At 41.0% G+C, this 12,812-nt stretch overlaps 1 protein-coding gene and 1 long non-coding RNA gene across 9 annotated transcripts; one reads left to right on the forward strand and one right to left on the reverse strand.

The window, feature by feature from the left end:
• Window positions 1-4,215: 4,215 nt before the first annotated feature.
• On the forward strand, window positions 4,216-6,463 carry LOC124470147. 4 transcript variants are annotated; one of them, XR_006956379.1, is made up of 5 exons: window positions 4,216-4,415; window positions 5,159-5,292; window positions 5,500-5,644; window positions 5,778-5,896; window positions 6,130-6,463. It is a non-coding gene; the product is annotated as an uncharacterized LOC124470147 (long non-coding RNA). The 4 variants fall into 4 exon arrangements; XR_006956381.1 differs by lacking the exon at window positions 4,216-4,415 and adding an exon at window positions 4,501-4,529; XR_006956380.1 differs by lacking the exon at window positions 4,216-4,415 and adding an exon at window positions 4,536-4,974.
• Window positions 6,464-6,640: 177 nt separating this feature from the next.
• Window positions 6,641-11,061, reverse strand: LOC124470086. Of its 5 annotated transcripts, none has more exons than XM_047023808.1 (5): window positions 11,020-11,061; window positions 10,050-10,183; window positions 9,677-9,842; window positions 9,224-9,517; window positions 6,641-8,995 (listed from the first exon to the last, which is right to left on the reverse strand). In XM_047023808.1, the coding sequence occupies exons 3-5, from the start codon at window positions 9,799-9,801 to the stop codon at window positions 8,161-8,163; spliced, it is 1,254 nt and encodes a 417-aa protein (XP_046879764.1). In that variant the 5' UTR covers window positions 9,802-9,842; window positions 10,050-10,183; window positions 11,020-11,061; the 3' UTR covers window positions 6,641-8,160. The 5 variants fall into 5 exon arrangements, with proteins under 5 accessions (XP_046879764.1, XP_046879761.1, XP_046879765.1 ...); XM_047023805.1 differs by lacking the exon at window positions 11,020-11,061 and adding an exon at window positions 10,935-10,975; XM_047023809.1 differs by lacking the exon at window positions 11,020-11,061 and adding an exon at window positions 10,837-10,856.
• Window positions 11,062-12,812: the final 1,751 nt, after the last annotated feature.

Consider the following 12,812-nt stretch of genomic DNA (forward strand, 5'->3'; position numbering starts at 1 on the left):
TTTGTAAATTAGTAGTAAAACTTTGAAATCAGCTCTAGCTTGGACAGGGAGCCAGTGTAAAGAGATAAGAGTAGATGTTATATGATTAAACTTTCTTGTTTTAGTCAATAGTCTAGCAGCAGCATTTTGCACCCGCTGTAAATTTTTTAGGTAGGTAATTGGGAGGCCAGAGAACAACACATTGCAGTAGTCCAATCGGGACGTAACAAAAGCATGTATTAGTTTTTCAGCATCATCCTTTGAGAGGAATTTTCGTATTTTGGCAATATTACGTAGATGGAAAAATGCGGTTCTGGTGATTTGCTTAATATGGTACTCAAATGAAAGGTCTGGGTCCAATGTGACTCCTGGATTTTTTACCAGCTGGCTTTGAGATACATTCACGCTGTCTAAGTTTAATGTCAGATTGGATCAATTATTTCTGTGTTTTTTTGGGCCAAAAATTTGAACCTCGGTTTTATCCGAATTAAGAAGAAGGAAAGTTGCTGTCATCCAAGTTTTCAATCGGGAAACACATTTTTCCATAGCATGTGGAAATTTTCCAGGCTTTATAGACATGTATAGCTGAGTATCATCTGCATAACAGTGAAAATTTACCCCAAAACTTCTAATTATGTTTCCTAAAGGCAACATATAGAGTGAAAATAACAGAGGGCCTAGAACTGAACCCTGTGGTACTCCGTATTTTACAGTGGAGCTCCTGGATGAGCAATCATCATAGTGGACATATTGTGATCTATCAGATAGGTACGTAGGTATCAGATAGGTATCTAAACTACTGAAGTGAAGTACCAGAAATCCCAACATAGTTCTCCATACGTTCCAGGAGAATCTCATGATCCACAGTGTCAAAAGCTGCCCTTAGGTCTAGAAGAACCAGGACAGAGCTAAAGCCCGCGTCAGAGGCTAATAATAGATCATTGACTACCTTGGCTAATGCAGTTTCAGTGCTGTGGTGAAGACGAAATCCAGACTGTGAGCAGCCCCTCATTGTATGAGTATCAGAATACTATATACAGTATATGAATATGTATAGGCTACATATACACAAACATATATGTAATTATTTACTGTATGTGAAGTTTCACATTCCATGATGTGTTACAACTTTGTCAGCTGTTCTAAGACACATCTCTGGACCAACTTCAAATGAGAGGATAAACAACTTTTCCTTCAAACATGTTTTGTTTCATTCCAGGAGAAACTAAAGACATCTCATTCCTGCAGGTCAGGACTGATCTCTCTAAGTTCATATGGAATGGCTGGCTGGGTGCTGGGCGTGTTTATGAGTGTCTAACTTAATCTTCTGTATCTCCACAGAACTTCAAGGACACAGTGAAAAGGTAAGTGACCTGCCTCCTGTCTCTCTCTTCACTGTGGTTGTGAACCCAACCCCACAGCAGCTCTGACACAAGAATGTTCTTCCAGAGCCCTGTCCACTCTGCCGGATCTCAGGAGTGCTGATAGATGTGGCCCAACACCTGGGCAACCTGACCTTCAGAGTCTGGGAGAAGATGCAGGATATTGTCACATACTGCGAGAATTAGATCATGTAGCAATACTCAATATAGTACTTACAGTATTCTGCATTACTGATCATGATCTGTCTTATCATGATCATATCTGTCCATTCTTGACAATACAGACTACATACTGTACATTACCATTATTACGTTATCAAATGAACTGCTCTACTAAATCTCACACCAATATCAGCTAAATACACCAATATATGTTTAATACAACATTATACATACATGTAGAAAACCCCTGACATCCACATACATGATATGTTATCATTACTGGGTTTGTCATGTTATCAACTCCTGCTGGGTGAGGGTCTAAACATAACACACTGCATCAGTAGAAACCTGATATCTCTCCTCAGCTTATGTGACTCTGAACCTAAACACTGCCGATCAAACCCTCATCCTGTCTGAGGATTTGACCAGTGTGAGACAGTCTGGAGAGACAGCAGCTTCCTGACAACCCAGAGAGTCCTGAGCTCTGAGGGTTTTACCTCAGGGCCACAGCTGGAATGTTTTTTTACTTTATTTATTAGTTTACTAGTTTACTTAGGAATGGTTTGCTGGACCCAATGTTAGTTTCCACAAGGATCACAATGACTCTTGCTTAGAGACTTGTTGCTCTTGTTGGTTAGTGGTAACTGATTTAAATTGTTGTACTCACTGTGAAATATTTTTAACTGTTGCTTGCTTTTCTACAGGTACACTTGCACTTATAGCGATTCATGTTGTTTAATTGTAACTTGTTTAACTACATGCTCTTATGGTTCTTCCCTTTGGCACTTATTTTGGTTGTTCACAATATGTGCTTCATGTTTTGGCTACCCGCAATGCTTTTGGGGCTATCTTGTTGTTATTATCAGTGACCTATGCACGTTGTAAAGCTCTCTCTTGGAAGTCGATTTGGATAAAAGCATCTGCTAAATGAATACATGTAAATGTAAATGTAGTGTATATGTCAGGGACAATGCAGCGCACATTATTACATACATAATTATCACAGTCAAATCCATAACAATAAGTGTAGATGTGTTGCATAACAGGTTTCTAGCCAATAGGCTAATTTGCAACCCCAGTCCCTGGTCAGGCCTTTCTAAAAAGATAATCCAAATATAATTACTATTATTTTATTTTTTAAACAACTGCACATTGTGAGTTACACAATCATGCAGCAGATACATTGTATACTTATACATTGCATCAACATTTCACAGATTCGTGACCACATTACACACAACAGCACATCACGTAACAACACAAAACCCAAGCACCCAGCCGCTCGCACCCGCTCACCTATACCCGCCCCAATAGTGAGGGGCCCGGGCCACTACATGTTTAGTTGCCATACCCAGACCCCGCCCCGTGGGGTGAACCTTTGAAGCCAATTGCAAACAGCCAGGTATCTAGCACAGACAAAGGTCTGTGACGTAGGAGGTAAGAGACAGTAAAGACTGGACACTGGGTGTGGTAGCAAAGTCTGCCCAGAGGAAAGGAGGCATACGGAGTGGATGCTGGGAAATCTGGTTCTTCTCATCAAGTCTAGTCACTGTTCTCAAAGTGAGACAGAAACCCTAGAAGATCAAAGTGCAGCTGGACTGGAGCAGAGGAAAGCTGTCATTCTCTGACCCTAATAGAAAAAACACACTCCTACACACACTCACACACACCTTCACTGAGATAATTTTTCCATTCATTCACATTTAGTCATTTAGCAGATGCGCTTATCTAGAGCGACACAGTAAGTACAGGGACTACTACTTAGCTGTAAGAGTAGAACAGCACAGTCATTAGAGCTGTTACCATCTCCATCTGTAACAGTAACACAGCACAGTCATTAGAGCTGGTATCTAGGTCAATGACATGAAAGGGAGTTTCTATAGCCGAGTAGTGTATTGTGCAGAGCACGCTTGGAAGAAAAAAATAAATAGGGGCCTGTGCCCCAGTAGAGTTTTATGTCTAACAACGCCTCTGAACTGTTGACTAAAACACTTTTTGTATTTGAATTTTTTGATTTATTATTCAGTATATTTTTTGTCATTATTAATGTTGTCAGGTGGCACAACTGATAATAGTCAGGTGGTGCAACCATGTAAAATATTAAATTCAACCAATAATAATAGGTTAAATTGAATAAATATGTATTAAATGCATTCATTTGTAGATTTGGAAAATCATTTTTCTGTCTTTAAATGTAAAATCGGACGCTGACGCCTGGGACACACTGGCTGAGATATGGAAAGCCAAAAGGGTCATATGTACGCGTAATTTTAATGCGTATTTTTGATTGGACACCCGTTTAGGAAGCGCCTGTAGCTGTTTCATAAGCGGCTGCAGCCGTAAATGTGCAGGCGAAAGTTACACATGAATGTACGCGTTAGTTAAGGCTTGCAGGCGTTAAATAAACGCCTGTATATTTACATGTGCATTTGGAGGCGTTAAATAAACGTGTGTATATTTACACGTGCAATTGAAGGCGTTAAATAAACACGTGTATATTTACACGTGCATTTGCAGGCGTTAAATAAACGTGTGTATATTTACACGTGCAATTGCAGGCGTTAAATAAACGCGTGCATATTTACACGTGCAATTGCAGGCGTTAAATAAACTCCTGAACGCCACATGCAAATCACTGCCCACAATTTCCCTAGCTCCTCCTGCAGTTAGCTGGGCTTGTGTGATTGGATTCCTCCCTGTATTTTCAAGTACCATGGATCCTCCCCACTGTAGAAGCGGCCGATTCAAAACAAGTTTAGCCCAGCACAGTCAGAAGTTTAAGATGGCAAGAAGGAACTTCCTACGAAACTGCAAGCAGACCCTAAATGACTGCACTCGGCTTTTGTTATCCGATAACGCTGGACACGACGACCTTCAGTCCACGTTGACAAGGTACAGTTTTTTTCGAAATCATTATTTGTGATGAATCATTATTGTCGTAATCTTCACCGGCTAGCTAGGCTAACATGGGGTTTTACTTGCTCACTGGCTTTGCGGATAGCTTTTGTATGTTTGTTTTTAGCAAATGGTTGCTACTGTGATATTTCTGCCTTGCTAGCTAGCCAGTAACTGACTAGTCTATACTGTTAGATAAAGACTAGCTATTTGCGTTTCGTTTTTATCCGTGAAAGCTGCCATGTTAAGGCTGGACAGTCCATATCCAACCATCTGTCCACTAGTTATGTAGCTAGCAAAACGAGTTAGCCTCCGGTGCTGCAAACTCTTGAGATTTGTCTTTTATTGTTACTTTAAGTCGATTAGTCAATCTAGTTTGTATTTTGAGGCAAACTCGCTGCTGAAGGCAAACAAGCTTAACCTTGTTAAGGCTGGCTGGCGTTAGCTTTTTCTTTTATCTTAAAACGAAACTTATCCTATTTCATTCAAGCCTGTGTTGTTACCGGACCACCACAGGGTGCAATGCGACCACAACTTTTAGCTTCTAATATTACTGGTATTTCTCCCTTTGGCTATTGGTATTTCTCCCTTTAGGTTATTTTCAGTTGTTAGACGATTTATTATGGAGACTATTTGTTCACGTTCTTATTCCAGATACACATGGTCGATAAATTATTACTGGTTTGGATACAACAACAACAAATCTAGCCTTGTATACTTTAACACCAGTCTTCTTTCAGGATGGAAACAATGCAGCGAAGCCTAGAGTGGGCAAGGGGTACGCTCTTGAATGTTGCTTCAGCAGACGGCCTGATAGCCTAAGTATCCGAGTTCATCGAGGAGATTCGCACCTATGGTCGGCATGCACAACAAGGTGAGAGCCTTTTCAGTGGGGTTGGGTGCTTACAGCTCAGCTAGTCCTTTGAGCTGTTTCACACATCGTTCTCTTGCAGTTGCCATTGTTCAGTATTTTTTGTGTCCATTGGTGTTAAATTCCAGTGGTGTTTAACAGTGCATGCCTGGAGTGTGCAAGTTACAGTCTCTTAAATGTTCTAAGCACATCATTGTATTATTGTTGTAGCCAGTTCCGGTTACCAGGCTCCATTGACTTGGACTGGAGCAATGGGGGCTCCTCATTATCACATCACCGGAGAGCAGCTGAGGGGTCTGATGATGGATGGAAGATATTCTCCACGTGTTCCACTACACTCAAAACCACATCTGAGGTCAGTTGTGCTTGGGGTTGAATGCTATGAAATGCAAAGCTTTTAAATGCATGGTTTCCACAATTTTGGCATGAATGGATTGTCAATAATCAATTACTCTAGTGATGCATTGTCACTCTTTGTGTCTTGTCAGATACTTTGCATTAAGCTGAGGGCAGCTGCGTCCCATCAATGTCGCAGAGGCTGCACAGAAAGTACAGTGTTGCTGCTCTGAATTCTTGATGACACATCGATGGAAACTACAGACTGACGGTAGATGCTCACTCACTCATTTTCTTAGTATGTCTTGGTTATTGAAACTGTAGGTTGTAACATCTCAAACACTACCAGGTAGCTCACTTGTTCATCAACTAGAGCAAGAACTGACGTAGATAAGAATAGTTTCATGATGTTGCTGCTGATTCGGTTATTGATACAGTAGTAGCACCTTGAAATATAGATGTTTATATTGACAAAGTCTAATGTTATGTTTGTTGTGATTTCAGATGGAGGATAGTCATCCATGGTGGCATTGATGGTCACAGCTGCCATGTGTTTCTCCACGCTTCCAGCAACAAGTGCAGCATTACTAAATGCTGAGGCCAGACAGTCCGTCCAGGCTTAGAACAGGATCTGGTAGAAGCTAGATTTTTGTGATTGCCACCTTTTGAATTGGATAACCATGGACCAGAACAAGATAATCAATGTTTTCCTGCAGTAGTGAATGTATGTTACTGCTCTACATTAAATTATAAAACGAGAAGAAGTGAATGTAGCTTGTTTTATAACAAGATGGGTTGATGGAGTGATATGGAGGGGTGATTGTCATTGTTTGTTTACTAATTCTTAAACATAAACAATGTATATCTTGAATCTGCCCTGAGAGCTGTCCTTGTGTCTTGCCTCTCTGACATTACACATTTGTGGTTGAGGTCGAGTGACTGCAAAAGCCGTAGCAAATAGAATAGAATATAACTTCACTTTTCCAGAACTTTACGGTGTCAAGACACATACAAAATGTACTATGCACACAGGCATGTGCAGTATTTACAGGTATAAGAAAGATGATCTGATCCACTGACATGCGGTCAATGTTGAGTCATGTCCAATACAAAACAGTTCGTCCTAGCATGCCTATCCACACCAAAGGAAGCATCCTCATGCAGCCTATCCATCCACCAGAGGTTCACCACCAGCAACAGAAGAGAAGGAAGTGGTGGATCCCCCAAAGCCCCATCCATCACACAAATGAAGTATAACAGATTAGAGTTTAACTTATATTTCCTCAGATAACTTTGATATGTATGTATAATAGAGCATAGGATAAAATAATGAAATGAATCAGAATACGTCCATTGCGAAAGTATTTTGACCGGGGAGAAGACAGAACCCTGTGTGTGTTAGGAATTTAATTATCTGCAGTATGAATCAAGGAGTAACTCATGTTTAGTAGTTGTATTCACAATAGACGTGTTTACATTCTGTTAAAGGCACTATAGATATTCCACAAACACAAGCCTTTTAGTTTTTCCAGATGGGAATGTACATGATGCAGCAATGTAAGGGCAGCATCATCTAGACTTCTACTCTTCATGTAGGCAAACTGGAGTTGATCTGCCAGGTTCTGGACTGTCTCTTGTAGTTACAAAAGTATCAGACATTCAAAACTCTTCATCGACATTGATGTAAGAGCTACAGGTCAAACATCATTACATATGCTGACAAAGCCTCATCAAGTGTGTTGGCAAAAAACACTGACCATTCTGTGTTATCAAAGCAGTCCCTGAGATATATGATTGTCTTTACCTAACAATGAGCTAATTACACTTTGCTAAACATACAACTGTTAACATCCAAGTTGAAGATAGAAAGTACTATTTGTGGGGAATACTGCTTTGGTCGCACTCTTTTTGGTCTTTTGGCGAAAATCTAGAAATCCTAGAACTGCGGTGCTGAAACTTCAGCTCCAAAATGTTGCTCTCAAGAATGGTTGATGGGGTGGAGGGAATAATGAAGAGTTGGATGGAAAGATGCAGGTGTATTTGGTGGAGGGGTGGATGGATGTGATACTGCAATTATTATTGTTTATTAGGGTCTTATTTTCCCGATAATGACCGGCGTTCTATACATTATCCCTTACATACATATTACTAGTCAAAAGTTTGGACACATTTTCCCACTGTATATACACGTACACACTTAGTGTGTAATAGAAATTCAGGGCCCGCAACACAAATTGCAACATGTGTTGTTCTAATTGTCCACTAGATGTCAGTCTAAGCCTATATACCATGTAATACGTTTCTGTGGTTATCAAGTATGATGGGAGTGGCCTGCAGTGTTAAAAAAATTATTTTGTGCACAACTAGCACCACTGGTCAACAACTTGGCACCAGTTGATGAAACATCAAAAAGGTCAATAAAAGACAAAAAGCAAAAAAAAAAGTTTACAGAGTAAAGTAAGTAGCAGTGCAACTGGCAGTGCAAATATAATTCTCATTTCGTATTCCTTGTCTGAAAGTCCAAAATCTTATTGGTCATTTGAGGACTCCAGGAAAGAAATGACCTCTTGCAGGATGTCCATTCCAAGGGCTGTTCTGAGGCCTCCGAGGGGATTGATTTGTGCGGCAAGTACTTGCATGAGAGCATTTCCCAAAGTAAACTGGTTTGGAGGTATGGTCACTCTCTCTGGCCAGTGAACAACAGGTGTCCCTGCCGCCCCGCCCTGAGCCGCCCCGCCCTGCCGCCCCGCCCTGAGCCGCCCCGCCCTGAGCCGCCCCGTCCATTCCTCTGGGTACAGTGCTGTCTGCCCTTTCACCTCCTGTGGGTGTGGCAGCAAAGAGGTCCTGCATTGCAGTAGTAGGTAGCCTCTGTTGTACAAGGCAGGTTCTAACGAAGATCTGCAGAGGGGACTGGTGCCTCTCAGTCCTCAAACCATGGTGGTTCCACTGCTGGCAGAAGTCTGCCATGTCTCTATTTATTCTAGGGAGATACACATAATGCAGAGCCCAGACATGCATTTCATTGTCAATGTCCACAATCCCCTCACTCTCAAGGAAATTGAACAGATGGTAGTAGACATTGGTCAGGCCACGCCACAGGTCACCCCACAGTCTCTCAATCCTCTGATTGTGTGTGCTCCTTCCCCTCAAAGTACTGCCTCTACAAGACCCTCGGAAAATGTTCATGAATAAACAGACAGCGTTGTTTTCTCCTCCGTGGTCTGTTCTGACCCTGGATGGAACACCATATCTGGTCACTGCTTTCATAAAGCAGTCCATTACAGTACTGCTGCGATTGTTGCTGGAAGCACGGAGAAACACAACAAGGCGACTGTAGCCATCAATGCCACCGTGGATGACTATCCTCCACCTGAAAGCAGAGAAGACATAACATAGGACTTAAAAGCTGTCAATAAAAGCTGTGCTTGACAAAGTGCAGCTGCACTACCAATAACAGCAGAAACATCCTAAAACAATTATTATCCACATGTCCATGTATGTTTTTGCTTTGGTTGATAAACAAGTGAGCTACCTGATAGTGTTTGAGATGTTACAACCAATAGTTTAAATAACAAATACAGTTGGTGAGTAACCTTACCTTATCAGTTGGTGGTTTCCATCCAGGTGCCATAAAGAATTTGGACCAGTGACACAGTAGGACCTTCTGTGCAGCCTCTGCGACATGGCTCTGAGGGCAACCGCCCTCGGGTTAACGCGAACCATACTGTCCCTCACTCTGCGTCTCTGCACCCGGATTCCCTCTGCCCTCAGTTGTGCTCGGACGGACTCCGGTCCAACTCTGTCATTCCCAGCCACAAGGTCCTTAACCTTATCGTCCATAGCAGTGTCTGACAAGTCTGAAAAACGCCCTGCCTGTGAAAGATTCAAGCGTCTGACGAGACAGAAACAGTAACAATGCCCAGATGAGACTATGCATCACTATAGTACTTGATTTCTTGATTGTTGACAATCAACTCATGTCTTCAAACTGTGGAAAGCATGCATTTAAAAGATTTGCTTTTCATAGCATTTTACCCCAAGCACAACTGACCGTAGGCGCCGTTTGACTGTGGAACGGGACACATGGAGGATCTCAGCCATCTGAGAGAGGCTGAAAGCACAGGACATGAGAAACCTCAGCTGCTCTCCGGTGATGTGATAATGAGGAGCCCCCATTGCTCCAGTCCAAGTCAATGGAGCCTGGTGACCGGAACTGGCTACAACAATAATACAATGATGTGCTTAGAACATTTAAGAGACTGTAACTTGCACACTCCAGGCATGCACTGTTAAACACCACTGGAATTTAACACCAATGGACACAAAAAATACTGAACAATGGCAACTGCAAGAGAACAATGTGTGAAACAGCTCAAAGGACTAACTGAGCTGTAAGCACCCAACCCCACTGAAAAGGCTCTCACTTTGTTGTGCATGCCGACCATAGGTGCGAATCTCCTCGATGAACTCGGATACTTAGGCTATCAGGCCGTCTGCTGAAGCAACATTCAAGAGCGTACCCCTTGCCCACTCTAGGCTTCGCTGCATTGTTTCCATCCTGAAAGAAGACTGGTGTTAAAGTATACAAGGCTAGATTTGTTGTTGTTGTATCCAAACCAGTAATAATTTATCGACCATGTGTATCTGGACTAAGAACGTGAACAAATAGTCTCCATAATAAATCGTCTAACAACTGAAAATAACCTAAAGGGAGAAATACCAATAGCCTAAGGGAGAAATACCAGTAATATTAGAAGCTAAAAGTTGTGGTAGCATTGCACCCTGTGGTGGCTAATCGACTTTAAGTAACAATAAAAGACAAATCTCAAGAGTTTGCAGCACCGGAGGCTAACTCGTTTTGCTAGCTACAAAACTAGTGGACAGATGGTTGGATATGGACTGTCCAGCCTTAACATGGCAGCTTTCACGGATAAAAACGAAACGCAAATAGCTAGTCTTTATCTAACAGTATAGACTAGTCAGTTACTGGCTAGCTAGCAAGGCAGAAATATCACAGTAGCAACCATTTGCTAAAAACAAACATACAAAAGCTATCCGCAAAGCCAGTGAGTAGGGAGGACAATAGAACGCGTCATTTTTGGCCTAGGCTAACCAACTGTCAAATACTGTGGAACGCCGGTAGCAAACGCAATAAATCGAATGCTAAGTTAGCCTGAATGTAGCTAAGAACGCCACTGAGAAATCTCGCACCGGAATTTTAAGGTCCACGTCCTTTTCTTAGCTCTATAACTAGCGACTACTATCGAGATATTAAAAACAAACATGCCAGTTAACATGTAGACACTTACCCCTTAATGCTATCAAATGTTGGTTGCAATACATACTGAGGAAGTGTGTGAAAATAATGTTTATAGTTGTTGCTGCTTTGGCTACCTTTCATAGAAGGTCGGCACCACCGGGAGACATATCTTAAATGAAAGAGTAGGTTGTTTTCTTCAAAATAAGGTATATTTAGTCAATTTTAAAACATATACATTTTGAGAAAAATCAAGTTGAAGACATGTTGCTGAAAATCCCATAGGAATGCATTGAAATCTGAACGTTCTATTGAGAAAAAGGTTGGTTTTTCCCTTGTAACTTTTTCCCACATGTCGGCACCACCCTGATACTTCCTGGAAAGCAAGGTTACGTAGAAATACGTCATCAGTCAAATTTTAAAGGAAATCGAAAGACATATGTTTTGTGTTTTGGCTCCCTGAATGAGAATGTGAGCAACCTGTGACGTCAGACATAGTGTGCCTCTGCAACTCCCGCGCTCAGTGCATGTCAGACTGCTTCCAATGCTCTCACCGATTGATTGTCATTGACTCTTTGCTTGCTTGTCGTTAAATATATACCCGTATGTGGATGCAAGTATCAATCACAGTTACTGGTTTTAAAATATATATATATTTTAGACACTTTACATGTATCTTTTCAGTGTGCAGAACAAAAAACAAACATTGATGATATAAAACCCACTCTCTTGGTGACTTAAAAAAAAAAATTGTATCGAAATGATTCATGGTAGTGATATGCAAATGTTGTTGTCACGTAGCACCAATCGGAACCAATCATTACCTTTTTTGTCTGTCAAGAAGTGCAAATCTATTTAAAAAAAAAAGCGCGAATATTCTTTCTTTGCAGCAATCCATTTTGCAAGAAAAGAAATTCTATGGCAGATAAAAAGACAAGAACTACTGAAATTGCATTCACAGGTGAGGGGGAGCAACACATGGCCACTTGCAAAAGTTTAGGTATCATTTTAGATCCAAATAGTCTTAGGGTTTGTGGAAAATTACCATTAGAAACATTAACAAATGGGATCATGATCGAGATTATTACGCGTAGTAACAAATTAGCATTTAAAATGCCGGCGCACCTTGTAACATTTAATATAGTTAAAAATAACTTTAAACTCCACGACTGTGACTTCGATGATAACATATGGAAGAGAGTACATACTGTTGTAAGTAAACTGATAAAACGATTTAATAATTTAGTCAGAGTTAGTGATAAAGACTCATGTCTAGGTGAGGTGTTTGAGCTGCCGCCTCCATATGGGCGTGAAGTAGATCCTGCGCGTCTCATGATGCCGGTGAGACAACTCAAAATGACATTTTTGATGTTAGAGAAGCTAATGATTTAGTGATTGGTTTACATGAACAAGTTAGCATAGTTAACAAAACAAAAATAGAGTACCAAAAAGTAGAAGTAGATATAGATAAATGAACTAAGGAACGTAAAGATATGGGGCTTAAAATATACCAGGCTGAGAAAGAAATAAAATCGCTTAGAGCTAAATTAATCAAATCGACGGAAAGACAAAGTCTGGTCAACGTACGTAACATAAATAGAAAAATTAAGAGGAAAGACGATCAAATAGATCACCTTAAAGCTCAATGTAAAGGGAATTTGCAAGTAGCGCATGAGTTCGAGCAGGTAAATGCAGAGCTCAAAACAGAGAGAGAGAGACTAGAGCAGAACATTAACAACTTGCAATTCCAAATGCAAGGTCTTAGGCTAAAAGATAAAAGCAAAAACCTCAAGAGGAAAGATGTAGCTTTACCGGACAAAATGACCGATTTAAATGACCAAATACTGTACTGGCAAGATCGAAGTGATAAAGCTGAAGATCAGACCAGAAGCGGGTTAGTCTCAACGTTAGATGGTCGTGTATATAATGA

The sequence above is a fragment of the Hypomesus transpacificus genome, chromosome 8 (genome assembly GCF_021917145.1).
Source record: "Hypomesus transpacificus isolate Combined female chromosome 8, fHypTra1, whole genome shotgun sequence".
Taxonomy (NCBI): domain Eukaryota; kingdom Metazoa; phylum Chordata; class Actinopteri; order Osmeriformes; family Osmeridae; genus Hypomesus; species Hypomesus transpacificus.

Coding starts and splice junctions, on each gene's coding strand:
- LOC124470086 (XM_047023808.1), bottom strand. CDS start 9,801: ATGGGGGCTCCTCATTATCACATCACCGGAGAGCAGCTGAGGTTTCTC. Junction 9,518..9,676: donor ACAGTCAAACGGCGCCTACG/GTCAGTTGTGCT, acceptor CTGTCTCGTCAG/ACGCTTGAATCTTTCACAGG. Junction 8,996..9,223: donor GGAAACCACCAACTGATAAG/GTAAGGTTACTC, acceptor CTCTGCTTTCAG/GTGGAGGATAGTCATCCACG.